General features: G+C 49.2%; 2 protein-coding genes across 7 annotated transcripts in view; both read left to right on the forward strand.

Annotated features, from left to right (window-relative positions):
- Positions 1-609: 609 nt before the first annotated feature.
- ING4 (inhibitor of growth family, member 4) lies at positions 610-7,686 on the forward strand. 6 transcript variants are annotated; one of them, XR_551397.1, is made up of 9 exons: positions 613-681; positions 2,891-2,962; positions 5,087-5,253; positions 5,432-5,546; positions 5,806-5,914; positions 6,167-6,314; positions 6,577-6,638; positions 6,750-7,379; positions 7,475-7,686. XR_551397.1 is itself a non-coding variant. In XM_008584832.1 (8 exons), exons 1-8 carry the CDS (start codon positions 645-647, stop codon positions 6,787-6,789), a joined length of 750 nt encoding a protein of 249 aa, XP_008583054.1. In that variant the 5' UTR covers positions 610-644; the 3' UTR covers positions 6,790-7,684. The 6 variants fall into 6 exon arrangements, 5 of the variants coding, with proteins under 5 accessions (XP_008583054.1, XP_008583055.1, XP_008583056.1 ...); XM_008584832.1 differs by having other exon boundaries at positions 610-681; positions 6,750-7,684; XM_008584833.1 differs by having other exon boundaries at positions 610-681; positions 5,809-5,914; positions 6,750-7,684.
- Positions 7,687-8,219: 533 nt separating this feature from the next.
- Positions 8,220-14,478, forward strand: part of ACRBP (acrosin binding protein) — an 8,613-nt gene continuing 2,354 nt past the window's right edge. The window contains exons 1-8 of the mRNA XM_008584837.1: positions 8,220-8,317; positions 8,530-8,748; positions 8,972-9,066; positions 9,542-9,659; positions 10,278-10,728; positions 11,161-11,293; positions 13,817-13,996; positions 14,102-14,269. Coding sequence (XP_008583059.1) covers positions 8,275-8,317; positions 8,530-8,748; positions 8,972-9,066; positions 9,542-9,659; positions 10,278-10,728; positions 11,161-11,293; positions 13,817-13,996; positions 14,102-14,269 — 1,407 coding nt within the window. The 5' untranslated portion in view covers positions 8,220-8,274. The remainder of the gene's footprint in view (positions 8,318-8,529; positions 8,749-8,971; positions 9,067-9,541; positions 9,660-10,277; positions 10,729-11,160; positions 11,294-13,816; positions 13,997-14,101; positions 14,270-14,478) is intronic.

Here is a 14,478-nt window from a genome sequence, read left to right on the forward strand (position 1 = left end):
AAAAAAAAAAGAATTATAGCTTTATTGTGAGTAAGTCTTTGTTTTTATAAGTAGAAAGTTCATAATGAACTTTTGTCAAGCTAAAAAATAATGCTGGGTAGGTGGTATTCGTGTGAATGGACAGGAATGCGGAGGGTTTAAATCTCGCAAGGCCTGATACTCCTCCGGAACTTCTTTAAGAAACTAGCTGCCTTGAAGAAAGTCCTTCAGCAGGGGCCAGGTCACCAGATTCGTATAATGCAGAAGAGGAAAAAAGTGGGATTCTCAGTCGCTGAAAAGGGATATTTACGGCATACAATCCTAAAGAGAACAGTTTTCCCCTCAATTACCAAAATTTCTCGTTTTGGAGGGAAAAAAAGTTTGGTAGAGAATGCAAAATGGCGCCCTTCAGTGACGTCATACCTGCCTTGGTCACAGTAATGGGTCTCAGTGAGGGCGGAAGCGGGCTAAAGCCGCCTCGGTCTCGGTCATCAACGCAAAAGAAAGAGTTTCAATGTCGGGCGGATATGTCCCGGCGGTTAATTTAATAAGGGCGGAAGTTCCTCTTTTAAGGGCGGAAGAGCTGTGCTCAAGCATAGTTTCAGCGCCTATCGCGGTTCAGTCACTTCCGGGGCGGCTCGGAAGTTGCTTTGTTTTGCTTCAAGATGGCTGCGGGGATGTATTTGGAACATTATCTGGACAGTAAGAGCAGGCTGGAGGAGGGGGTCAGGGGTCATAGAGTGGTGGGGAGAATCTGGGCTGAGAGGATCTATGGCTCTAAAGTTCCGGAGGCGAGAAGGTCACAGTCGTGAAGGGGGTTCCCTGGGAGGAAATATTGGAGGGTGTGAAGAAAGAGGGGGCGGGACAGCAGGATCGAGGCCTGCTGGGTGTAGACGAGGGAGGAGCTGCGCGGTGGGGCTGAGGGATGTGTCTTGAAAGGCTACTGGGCATAGCCGGGAAGATATTTGCTGCCCCCATTCTTCAGGGTTTCCAGCCTCAGGGTAGACATTTTCCCAAAGTCGTTCGGAACCTGTGTCACCCACTGCCCTTTGGAACAGCATCAAAGACCTGCTAGAGTCGCCTTCACTCAATTCTTTCTCAGAAGTGGCTTCTCATGGGTTTGGGGATGGTGGTGAGTGACCCCTGTTAGATGATAAACTGGAACGCTTCTCTTTATGGAGTGAAGATCCAATTTCCACCAAATGGAAGTCTGGTGTTATGTTTATGCCATTTGTGTAACCCACCCCTTCACAAAGCCTGTCACCCTATGCCCTTATATGAGTGTCGACAGTCCTTCATTCAACAAATATTTGTCGAGGTCGTGCTATGGGTCAGACATAATGACAGGCAGTGGGGATATACAAAAATGAGTAAGACACAGCCCCTGCCCTTAAGAAGCTCACGATCTAGTAGAAAATAGATTCTGCAAATAAATAATTATAAAACAGTGTAACAAGTGAAATGATAGCAATATGTTAAAAAGACAGTAATAACACTGGAAAAAGAGGGGCTAATTACCTGGGGATGTAGATGGCACTTTACAGAGGAGGTGATGTTTGAACAGGGTCTTGAAGGTTAAGTGTCTATTTGCCTGAGTGGAGAGAGAAAAGGAATTCCAGGTTGGGGAAATCATCAGCAAAGGTATTGTGACGGGTCTGTGACAAGGTCAAGGAAAAATGAGGTCAGAGTGTTTGATATATATGACTGTATGGTGAGAGATTGGGAAGTAAGACTAGAGAGAGAAACTGGGGCAAGATTGGGCAAGGTCTTTTAAGCCAAGCTAAGAAGTTTTCATTTTACTTATTTATTTTTGGAGGCTGGCAGGTATGAAGTTTTCATTTTAGAGTGTGATTTTTGTAGAGAATAACAGATGTATGGTAAATTGGAGCATGATAACACTGGTAACAGGGAGATCAATTAGTGATAAAGTCCAGGTCAGAGATGAGGATCTGATCTTAGGGAGTGACAGAAGCATTTAGGAGTTAAATATGACAGGACTGGCTGAATGACTGAATGACAGAATGACTGAAGGAAGAATCTCAAGTGACTTCTTTCTGCTTGGAAAGTGAGGTAGAACAAGATAGAAAATTCAGGGATGATAGCCATGTATTTAATTCACTTTAGACTTAGGGATAGGAATGGTAATTGTATCCATGAAAGTGAATGCGATCATTCAGGGAAAACAAGTAAAGTGAGAAAATGAGGGGACTAAGGTGTCATCTCAAGAAAACATTAACATTTTGGGGACAGGCTATGCACCACACTCTCCAAGTGAGCTAACTGGCCAGCCCAGGTTTGCATATTTAATAAGAACTTTCTTGGACTGGCTGGTTATCTCAGTTGGTTAGAGCATGGTGTAATAATGCCAAAGTCAACTGTTTGGATCCCTGTACTGGCCAGCTGCCAAAATAAAAGAACATTCTGGGGCTGGATGGTTAGCTCATTTGGTTAGAGTATGGTGCTGATAACACCAGTGTCAGGGGTTCAGATCCCACCTCTGGCCAGCCATCAAAACAATAATAATAATGAAAAAAAATAATAAAAGAACATTCTGGCTACTGTATGGAGAGTAGATTGGAAGTATATGTGTGATGAATAGTAGAATATACTAGGAGGGTATCTATAAGTTGCGGGCAAGGACCTAGAAGGTAGAGATTGAAAATAAAGGAAAGAGAAGAGCTGATTTGTAGAGTAGGTCACTGAAGAGGAAAAGGGTGCGATCGCTGTGCAGAGATGGAGAGGTTAGTTGTGTAGAGAGAGAGGCGAACACAGCCTCTTGTGAAAAAGGAATGATGAATCCTGTCACAGATAAATCCAGAGGTTTGAAGGAAGGAAAACTTAACTGCCCTTTAAAAGGTGCTATAAGGCCTATGCACAGTCCAGTGATTCTCAGTTTCTCTATTTTCCCTAGGTATTGAAAACCTCCCCTTTGAATTACAGAGAAACTTTCAGCTCATGAGGGACCTAGACCAGAGAACAGAGGGTACGTACAGTGTAAGGAGTTCTAGTGTATAATTAGTGTGTATAATCATTTATTTTTCTATTTGATGTTACCACATCATCTGGTATGATCTGGAGAACTGTAGCTTCTCTCTTTCTCTCTTTTTTTTTTTTGTCTTTTTGTGACCGGTAAGGGGATTGCAACCCTTGGTGTGGTGTCTCCCATACCACATCATCTGGTATGATCTGGAGAACTGTAGCTTCTCTCTTTCTCTCTTTTTTTTTTTGTCTTTTCGTGACCGGTAAGGGGATTGCAACCCTTGGTGTGGTGTCTCCCACACCGCACTCAGCCAGTGAGCGCACCGGCCATTCCTATATAGGATCCGAACCCGCGGCGGGAGCGTCGCTGCGCTCCCAGTGCCGCACTCTCCCGAGTGCGCCACGGGCTCGGCCCTCTCTTTCTCTTTTTATTCACTTGCAATTCTTAAAAGAGGGTAATGAAGATCCTCATTTTTATATCAGCTTTTCCATAACATTTGGAATAGTGAGACAGTGCCTCAAGATTCAGAGACGCTATGTTTTTTATACCTTCCCGAAGAAGAATTCAAGAAACCAAAGTCAGCTCCAGGGTCATGTCTCCATGTTTGGTTACTCTCCATGTCTGATATATTTACAGGATGACTAGAATGTTTCTACACTACACTGTTAGTGTTACTAACACAAAATTCACAATGTGGCTTTAGACTGCAACTTATGTTCATTGACAAGAGCTTTGCTGTATGAAAAGTTCTTAAGAAGAGAGAGAAGAAAGGAAAAAGAAGAAGATGTGTCTTGAAGGCAGGAATCTAAAGAAAGAAAAAGAAAGAAAGAAAAGCTGCAGTTAACATCAGGATTGTACACTGTGTTCTTCAACCTGTATGCTTCAACATACACTGTGTGCTTCAACAGAAGCATTTGATACCATCTCTGGCCTGGGACATTGAGCAAATTTGGCTGCATTGGGCATTCACTTGGAGCCTGAGGGAGGTTACATTACAGTGGTCAGGTTGATATCTTCAAAATCAAAGATGTCTGTTGGAGCTATCACCTTACCCACTGAAGGATATGTAGGTCTTATCCACCATCTTGTGTAGCCATACTCAAGGATGTAACAAACTGGTTTTAGGACATAAGAAGCTGTGTTTTCAGTTACTCTGGGTGAGTTTACTCATGAAAAGGTGAACATCTTGTAAACTCCTGGACATAGATCGCTGAGAACTGCCTGCCAAATGGTGAGAAGCAATTTGCTTTCTTTGTAATTCAGTCCTAACTCTTGAGTTCATGCACAGAAAGACCAGTTGGAGATTATGGAACTATATGCTTTTTCATCTTCTTCCAAGGGCCTGGAAGGAAGTGGAGCATCAACATAGTGTGTTTACAGGTCCTCCCTGTTAAATGTTGTTGTACAATGTTAGGGTCAGACTTTTGTCTCTTTCCTTCGACATTTTTGTGAGCCCTACCAAATATTAGGCAGTGGATATCTACAGTCTCAGTGTCCTTGGACATCACCATCTTCCCAGTGTTAAAATATTTGGAGCAATATCTAAGATCAACAAACAGAAAAAAAGTAATGGTAAATATAAGCAAGTTGTAAATGATGAGCAAAATAGGGTAGGCAGTTAGGTAAGCAGAAGAACTACTAACATGCATGAAGTAGAGCCTTATTTTAAGTTGTATGATATAGATGTACAGACCTGGAAGCCAGCGGCAGCAGATGACCCAGCCTGTTGTGCAGCAGTCAAAGCTGCTGTGGGTTGTTTTCGAGGTGGCCTTTGAGATGAAATTTATGCATTAAGAAGCAGCAAGCCCGGCACAGAAGCTTGTCGTCAGATGTCAACAAAAATATACTTCATATTAATGTGTTGTGCTAAGGATTCCTCGTTGTGTTTCAGTAATTTAAGTTGCAACTATAATAGCAATGTTTTCAGCACCTTGAAGCACCTTTGAAACAAATATTGGCAATATGTTACGTTACTTGAGTGCATGGCACAGTACCTGTAAACATTCAGTACATTTTAGTTCAAAGGTTATGATGGTCAATGGAAAAGGTCCGAGGAACTGGAAGAACAAATATGTTTCACCTAGCTACTCAGGGGCCTTTGTGACCAGGCCTCTGTCTCTGTTGTAGACCTGAAGGCTGAAATTGACAAGTTGGCCACTGAGTATATGAGTAGCGCCCGCAGCCTGAGTTCCGAGGAAAAATTGGCCCTTCTCAAACAGATCCAGGAAGCCTATGGCAAGTGCAAGGAATTTGGTGACGACAAGGTGCAGCTTGCCATGCAGACCTATGAGATGGTATGGCCCTGTTCATGGCTCCCTACCTACCTCCCATCTAATCCTTGGGGTCTCGGACCCCTCCTTCAGCTGTGTTGGGATCTGTTGTGGGTCCGGGGGATCCATAGAATCTGCCTTAGCCTGTTTTCTTTTATTGGAACTGTCCTTGTACCTTTCTTTCTCCTTCATTTGCACCCAGGTGGACAAACATATTCGGCGACTGGACACAGACCTGGCCCGTTTTGAGGCTGATCTGAAGGAGAAACAGATTGAGTCAAGTGACTATGACAGCTCTTCCAGCAAAGGCAAAAAGAGTGAGAGGGGGGCGGGGCTGCGAGAGGAGGGGAGCAGCTTTGGAGGGAGAAGAAGCCGGCCCTTCATCTAAGGTGGGAGGCACCAGGATAGAAAGAGTGGGGAGGGGGCAGGGCTGTGAGAGGTGGGGCGTGGATCCTGGGGGAGAAGAAGCTGGCCCTTCACCCATGGTGGGGGCACCAGGATAGAAAGAGCAAGGAGAAAGAGGACTTAACCCATCTTTCTATTTTCTTGCCTTCTGGCTTTCCCCTTCTTCCCTAGAAGGCCGGACTCAAAAGGAGAAGAAAGCTGCCCGTGCTCGTTCCAAAGGGAAAAACTCAGATGAAGAAGCCCCCAAGGCTGCCCAGAAGAAGTTAAAACTTGTGCGCACGTGAGTTTATCAGGGAGCCCTTTGCCAAATCTCATACTCTTCCCTCCCAACACCCCACTCCTGCCCTGTACTGCTCCTTGCTACTTTCTGTGTCTTCTGTGCCAATAACTTTGCTCATCGTTTTGGTATCTGCTGGATAGAGGAGAAGCTACAAATTACTTGCCCCCCAGGATCTCTTTCTTCCACCTCTGACAGCCTCAGGTTTAGCTTCCCTTCCTGCAGATGACACTTTCTCTTCCTCTTGGCATGCAGAAGTCCTGAGTATGGGATGCCCTCAGTGACCTTTGGCAGTGTCCACCCCTCTGATGTGTTGGATATGCCTGTGGATCCCAACGAACCCACCTATTGCCTTTGTCACCAGGTCTCATATGGAGAGATGATCGGCTGTGACAACCCTGATGTGAGAATCATTTTGCCTTAGGATGGGAGGTTCTGAGAGGCATGAAGGGAGTGGGTACAGGAGGGAAAAAACCCATGGTTGGATAGTGGGACTTCAGAATAGACAGAAAATGGTTGGAGCTTGGTTGGCCTTGGGACTTCCAAGAACTTTCCAAAGGGATGCAGTAAAGGGACTCTCCTAAGGAATCTGTGTGGGAGTTTCCTTTCCTTCCTCTGCCCCACCCTGGCCCCTGACTTATGCTTCTTCCATCTTCCTTTGCCAGTGTTCCATTGAGTGGTTCCACTTTGCCTGTGTGGGGCTGACAACCAAGCCTCGGGGAAAATGGTAAGTGAGAGAGTTGTAGCAGGAGCAGGACTGTCCCTAAGCTGAGTGATAGACGGTATTCTCTGCTTCACTCGCTTTCTTCCTCCCCTTCTCATTCATGTTCCTTTTTAGGTTTTGCCCACGCTGCTCTCAAGAACGAAAGAAGAAATAGATAAGAGCTTTGGATTCCAACACAGTTTCTTCCACATCCCCTGAACTGGGCTAGCGGGCAGAGGAATGCCTGTGCTGGGGCCGGGGATTCAGGGAGAAGTGGACGGCACAGCACTGTCCTCCCTTCTCCTCCCGTCGCCCCACTCCCGGTGCTGAGGCTGCACCCTACCCCTGGTAGGGAGGGGTGCCGCAGCCACTGACGGTATGTGCTCTTCTCCACCCTCCCCCTTCAGAGGGAAGTGGTCTTGCCCACTGTCCCTTTGCCTCCATGCTGAGGTTGGTGCTGTATTTCAGAGGGAGGGTCCTCTTTATTCCCCTTGCTTTGTATTTAAGGACTGGGACAGTAGCATGGGGGCAGTCCCCCATTCTTAATTCCCCCTCACCCCCGTGCAGAGGCTAGGTGTGATAAACTTTCTTCTCCATTCTCTTCCTGCTTTTTTTTATTGGTGGGGGATCCCCCAGATCATCTGGGCTCTGGCCCTAGTTGAAGGGGCAACCCTTCCTCTGTGCCAAGAGGATTCATCCTGGCCTTGTGAATGGGAGAGGAGGGCAAGGTGGATAGCAGATAACTCACATGTAAAAGGAGTTTGGGTAGGTAAATAAAAGATATACATGTTGGCCTGTTGTGTTTATTGTAGAGACACCATTTTAGTACATGTGCTAAGCATTTCTCTGGGTTGGATTAGAGGCGGGAGGATGGCATGCCAGCAGTAGGACAAAACATGGAACCAGAAGTGGTACATCTGCACCAGAATCCACAACTTATCAACCTCGGAAAGGCAAAGCTGGCTGGAGGGTGTGCCTCAGACCAGAGGTCTCCAAAGCCTTGTAAATTGTATGTCTTTTCTCCATAGAACATCTTTGGTTCATTTCCAATAAATGATGTATTCGTGTTATATATGTGTGCTATTATACTCAGTATTTGCTCGATTTCTTATTTCAAACACAAAACTGATACAAAAGCAAATTCTTCCCATACTTCAATGGACTTGATCATCTCGCACTTGGAAACCAGGTCTTGAGACCGTGGAGCTGTCCTTACCCTGCTGTCCTTTTCCCTTTCAGCCCATTTCTCCATGGAGGCGTCCTCTGTGGTTCCTACCCAGATAGGCCCGGACTTTGTCTTGTATGTGCCACGTGTGCCTGCCCCAGAACCAAGCCCGTGATCATATCTAGGTCTCACCACCTGTCGAGCGACTTGCTTCTCTAAGTCCCTGTTTCCTCGGGTATAGTAATATTCACCTTAGGGGATTACTGTGGAAATTAAAGAAAAAACGGCAGCAGGGGTCCTAGCACCCATTGAACAGACTTGGCGGTTCAGGCCTTTGCCATCTGGACCGAGGGGTCCGGACAAGCGTGCGGCCCCGCCTGGCCCGGCCCGGCCCGTTGTGACGTCGGGGCCGCGGCTTCGCTGCCGCGTGCCTCTGTGGCTCGGCCCGTTGGAGGCCGCTGTGGTCCGGGAAACGCGGGCGGGTCCTCCGGGGCGATGAGGAAGCTAGCTGCTGGCTCCCTTCTCTCAGTCCTGAAGGGTGAGCGTTGCCGCCGGTCCAGACTCCCGCCGCGCTCGGCCCTCCACCCCCGAGCCGTTCCCACGGCCTCCGCAGCGCTCTCTCCCGGCGGCCGCGCCGGGTCTGCTCCCCGCCTTTGCGATCCCGCCCCGCACGGTCTCCTCCCGGGGTCGGGCCTTCGCCTCTGCCCCGAGGCCCCCGTTCCACCACCTGCCTGTCGCCCCGCCCCGCAGTGCTGCTCCTGCCTCTGGCGCCAGCCCCAGCCCAGGATTCTCCTTCGACCGCCACCCCGGGCAGCCCTCTCTCGTCCACCGAGTACGAACGCTTCTTCGCACTGCTGACCCCAACCTGGAAGGCAGAGACCACCTGCCGTCTCCGTGCCACCCACGGCTGCCGGAACCCCACGCTTGTCCAGCTGGACCAATATGAAAACAATGGCCTGGTGCCCGACGGTGAGGGCCAGACTAGTGGGGAAACCGAGGCACGCAGAGTTCACCCAAAGCTCAGGGCAGAAGCCCTGTGCTCGTGTGAGACAGGGCAAGGGTATGGCCGACACCTCACCCTGAGCCCGTGTGTTCTCCACTCTTCACACACCCAAAGTCCGCTGTCACCCCCTGTGCCCCGGAGGAAGTGCGTCCTCCTGTGTTCACCTCCTCCACCCCCGCCCTTCCTCAGGTGCTGTCTGCTCCGACCTCCCTTATGCTTCCTGGTTTGAGTCTTTCTGCCAGTTTACCCAGTATCGTTGCTCCAACCACGTCTACTATGCCAAGGTGAGGCCCAGGACAAAGGCTGGATCTGATGTCCCAGGGCCAAGGGAGAGGCGGTGGCAGTGGGCAGTTGAGGAAGATCCTCCCTCCCTGCCGTTTTGCCAGTCATTTACCCAGATTATGTACGAATAGTCTTAACTCGGGCATTCAGACTGAACAATCCTGTTACAGCCAGGAAAGCAGGGAAGAGAGATGGGCAAAAAGATAAGCCCTACCGTTTCTTCTAAAAGGTCAGTGATTTCATTCAAGTCAAATGCAAGAGTGAAGGCAGGGTGTAGCCCAGACAAGTGGGACCCTTTTATCTTCCAGAGGGACCCTTCCTCAGGTCTAGAGGTTTCCAGCAGGGACCCTGTCCATTCATTCCTGCCCAGGAGCTGTGAGAGATAAGACATGCTGGAAAAGGGACTGAGGAATGAGCTGGACCAGGAGAAGTCTGCTCTTTGGGAAAGGCATTCTCACTTTCCTTCTCTTCCTGCAGAGAGTGAGATGCTCCCAGCCAGTCTCCATTCTCTCACCTAACACTCTCAAGGAGGTAGAAGCTTCACCTGAAGCCTCACCCACCACGATCACCTCCTCCGTCTCATCCCACTTCACAGGTGAGACCCTTCCAGCACCTGGGAGATCACTAGCTACTCTTTCCACAGTTCCCAGAGCCCAGGAGGTAGGGCATTGGCGGTAGGGAAATGAGAAGCGTGTTGAGCAGGGAAGCAGGGTGCCATCAGACAGCTATCTACAATAGGGAGAGTCTGCTTTTATGAATAAAAGGGCTCTCGTGTCCCAGGCTATCTTCTGCCATTACTTAGAGTCCTGCCCTGAATCTATTTTTCCTAGCTCCAAAGACGTCCGTGCATTGGAAGTCCTCTGGGACTTGTATAAGCTAACATCCTCACTCTGGAAAGCATTACTTGCTAGCTACTCAGAATACTTGGTGTTTCCTAAGGGAGACGGACAAAAGATAGCATTTGATGTGGGAGATAGGGAGGAAGAGAGGTGGGAAGGCGACTCACACCAGCGACACCACAGTTGCCGTGGTAATATTCTTCTATTTTAATATTTCTTTTCTGTGCTTTTTATACTTTAACTGTGTGTAGAAGTGTGACTTGGTCTGCTTTCCTTTGCCTTTGTGTTTGTGTGTGTCCATCTGTGAACAAGGACACTCGGTTAGAAGCCTGATGATGTCTTTCCTTCCCTTTCTCGGTCCCTCCCAAACTCAGCTGTCAGCACAGAACGACAGGCCTTCCAGTCCTGGCCTGAGCGGCTTAACAGCAATGTGGAGGAGCTACTGCAATCCTCCTTGTCCCTGGGAGGCCAGGAGCAGTCGTCAGAGCACAGGCAGGAGCAACTGCACGAGCATAAGCTGGAGGAAGGGCAGGGACTGGAAGAGCAAGAGGAGGAGCAAGAAGAGGAAGGAAAGCAAGAGGAAGTTCAGGGGACAGAGAAGGGAATCGAGGGCCTGTCTGGGCTGCAGACAGACTCGGAGCCCGAGTTTCAGTCTGAGTCTTTACTTTCCAACCCTTCCTCCTTCACTCCTCGGGTACGAGAAGTGGCTTCTACTCCTGTGATGATGGAGAACATCCAGGAGCTCATTCAGTCAGCCCAGAAAATGGATGAGACGGATGAGACATATGACGAGGGCTCCTACTGGAGAAGTCAAAACTCTGGCAGGTACAGGAAGTCCTGACTCCCTCATGGGCCTGCCCTCCCTGCTGCCTTCTTTCCCAGCTTCAGTCTCAGGCACAGCTGGCACCTGCCCACGTCACCGTTCTGTGCCCAGCATTGGTGTCAGCACTGCCCTAGATGCTCATTGTCCACATGATAGTGGAGTGAGCCCCGTACCTGGAGCTACCAGACTTGGTTCTGGTCTCATTTCTAGCCCTGATTAGCATTGCAACCTTGAGAAAGTTATTTCTCCTTTCTGCATCTCAGTTCCTTGTTTATAAAAGGAGGCAGTTGATCCAAAGGCCTCTAAGGCCCCATGCTGAAGGTCCCATGCTGAACGTGTGTGACCAAGACAGATGCTGAAGGGAGGGGAAGAGAGCGGTGTGGCTTGCTGCCCAGCCTCTGGCCCATCCCCCAGTCAGTGCGATCTTCTTGCAGCCTCCTGCAGCTGCCTCATACGGAGGCCTTGCTGATCCTGTGCTATTCAATTGTGGAGAACACCTGCGTCATAACCCCCACAGCCAAGGCCTGGAAGTACTTGGAGGAAGAGGTCCTTGGTTTTGGGAAGTCGGTATGCATGCTTTGCTATTTAATGGATACGTGCTACTGGGCATCCTCTGTGCCTGGCACTGTACTAGGCCAGGAGAGTGTGGGGTGGGCAGGCAAAGCATGAGGCATAGTTGGAGAGATTCTTTCCACATGGGATTCCCTTCTTTGGAAGGACATCTCCAGGCCACCTTAAAGGAGGAAGGCTCAAGACCTAGTCTGGAATCCAGTCCAGCCCAGAATTCATTCTTCAGCTCTCTGAATTGTTAGGCCGTGAGTTGCCTCTCAGTCCACTTCTCCATCTACAGTACCTAGCTTTGCCTTAGATGTAGTTCTCCTTTCCAGAGGGTTCATAGAACCCATTTCAGGGAATCTGTAAAGAGATTCTGGTCTCAATGTGTCCTCAATACCTGGCAAATCTATTTAAAGGAAAATGTTGGGCCGGCCTGGTGGCGCACTGCTGTAGTGCGCCGCTTGGGAAGCGCGGCGGTGCTCCCGCCGAGGGTTCGGATCCCACATACAGACCGGTTCCCGCTCACTGGCTGAGCGAGGCGTGGGAGCAACACCAAGGGCTGCGATCCCGTTGCCGGTCCTGGTCCGGTACGGGGGTGACACTGAGGGTTGTGAACTGTTGCCGGACACGGAAAAAGACAAAAAAAATAAAAAATAAAAAATAAAGGAAAATGTACTTTATGTTTTCAAATAATACAATTTAGCAAACATTTGTTGAGGGTTAGTATGCCACTCACTCCTTCATTTGTTCAACAAATACTGCCTGGGTACCATCTCTCTACTAGGTATTTGTGATGTTGGCAGTGCGTATAGTAGAGGCAATCCTCTGTCCTCTTGGAATGTAGTGGGGGAGAGAGATGAGGAAATGGCAGTGTGATGAGTCCAATGCCAGGATCATCAGGGATGAGTATGAAGTGCAGAGAGAGCAGGCAGGGTTGGGAGACAACTCTATGTTTGGAAGGATCAGAGAATGCTTCTTAGAGGAACTGATGTTTAAACTGAGACCTGGAAGGGCCGGCCTATGGCTCACTCGGGAGAGTGCGGTGCTGATAACACCAAGGCCACGGGTTCGGATCCCATATAGAGATGGCCGGTTTGCTCACTGGCTGAGCGTGGTGCTGACAACACCAAGTCAGGGGTAAAGATCTCCTTACTGGTCATCTTTAAAAAACAAACAAACAAACAAAAAAAACTGAGACCCGAAGATAAAAGAAGTTAACCAGGCAAAAGAAAGGGCCCGGTAGAAGGTTCCTGGTAGAGGAAATAGTTTCTGCAAAGTCTCTGAGGCAAGGAAGAATAGAAATTTCATGAGGGTCTAAGAATGAGCATACTGGGTCTACCTTTGAGGGGCTAAGAGCCCCTGAGGGGAGTTTATAAGGATACAGGAGTATTACAAAATGAGTGTTGTAAGTATTGGAGGGAGATTTTTTTTTAAATGTGAGAAGGTCGAGGGTCATGGGGAAAGCTCACTGGATTGTATGGCCTGGATAAGGGAACAGTAAGGGGTCCATTCTCCCTGGAGCGGAGCACCTTGGAGCAGAGCAGCAGGAAGTAGAGTTAAAGAGTCGGGGTCCTGTGGAAATCTCGAATGGCAGTCTTAAGCAATTATATGTAATCTGGTAGGAAAGGGGAAGGAGTCACTAAAGGTTTTTGGTCAGGGACGTGATGCTGCCTCCCTTATGTGCTGCTGTGAGGAGTAAGTAAGGCGATGTAAGAGACGTCATGTGCTGTGATGGGCTGTCCCCATGGGTGAGGAAGGAGATGGGGAGGTTGACTGAAGATGCTGTTTAGCAAGACCCTCCTGAGTGCTGAGGACGCTCAACCAGGTCCACAAGTCTAGCAAGGAGTGGGTGAACTTCTCCGTAAGAATATCTCCCAAGAGCATGGAGCTTTAAAAACTAGGTGCTTGGGTAGGGACCTGGACCCACGTTCAAACTCCGCCATCTGTTAGACATGTGGCTTTGAGCAACTCATGAAATCTCACTGAGCCTCAGTTTCCTCATCAGTAAATGGGGCTATTATTAGTGCCTATGCTGTTATAGGGTTCCTGTGAAGACTAAATGAGATGAGAGTGCTTATAGGCATAGTTCCAGCACTATGTCACCTCTTCGTAAATATTAGCATTATCATTAGGAAAGATAGAGAAGGAGGTAGGGTTATGAGTTCTTTGCAGGTAGGCTAAGTTAGAGGTGACTAGGTCACCCAGTGGTAGATGTTTGTCAGGCGCTTGACAATGAGGATTTGGAGCTCGGAGGAAAGAGATCAGAGCTGGTGATAAAGATTTGGGTGTCACGTGCAGATAGATGAAGATTACCTAGGACTAGATAATTATCCAAGAAGAGGGTAAAGAAACAGACAGCTGAGGTGAGGTCCTTGAGGAACTCTTGGGGAGGGGGGCAAAGAGAAAAGCCAGAGAGACTTTCAGAAGAGGCTTACTGCAAAGACATTTGGCAGGGCTGTTCTGGAAGGCTGAGGCATGGGGGAGGCCAAGCTGCCGAGCCTCAGCTTCAGCCTCTCACCCACACTCCTGCCCCAGGTCTGTGACAGCCTTGGGCGGCGACACTTATCTACCTGTGCCCTCTGTGGCTTCTGCTCCCTGAAGCTGGAGCAGTGCCACTCAGAGGCCGTCCTGCAGCGGCAGAAGTGTGACGACTCCCACAAGACATTCTTCATCAGCCCCCTGCTCACATCCCAGAGCTTGTCCATCGGCACTGAGGTACCTAGCTGGGCACCTGCAGTGGGGGAGGCAGAGCTGGACAGTGGGCATGTAGCCTGCAAGGGAGCTGTGGCATGCACCTCTCCCCTGTCTCCTGTGTCACAGGTAGGGTCCTCTGAAACGGGCCGCTTTTATGGGCTGGATTCATATGGTGGTCTTCACATGGACTTCTGGTGTGCCCGGCTTGCCACAAAGGGCTGTGAAGATAATCGAGTCTCCAGTTGGCTCCAGGCTGAGTTCCTTAGCTTCCAGGATGGGGATTTCCCCACCAAGGTCAGAGCTTTTCCTCAAAGCTGAGCCCCACCCCCACCCCCACCCCACTTCCGTCTGTTGCTTGCTCTAGTAGCCCCAGCATGTGGAAGGGGGCTTCGACCCCCGGCTTCGGACAACCACTCCTCACTGAACCTCCTGCCTCTCTCCAACAGACCCCTACACTCCACCCCCTCCCACCCCCCATAACCCTGTTGCAGGGTCCCCCCCCC

The sequence above is a fragment of the Galeopterus variegatus genome, unplaced genomic scaffold (assembly GCF_000696425.1).
Source record: "Galeopterus variegatus unplaced genomic scaffold, G_variegatus-3.0.2 Scaffold3382, whole genome shotgun sequence".
In the NCBI taxonomy this organism is placed as follows: domain Eukaryota; kingdom Metazoa; phylum Chordata; class Mammalia; order Dermoptera; family Cynocephalidae; genus Galeopterus; species Galeopterus variegatus.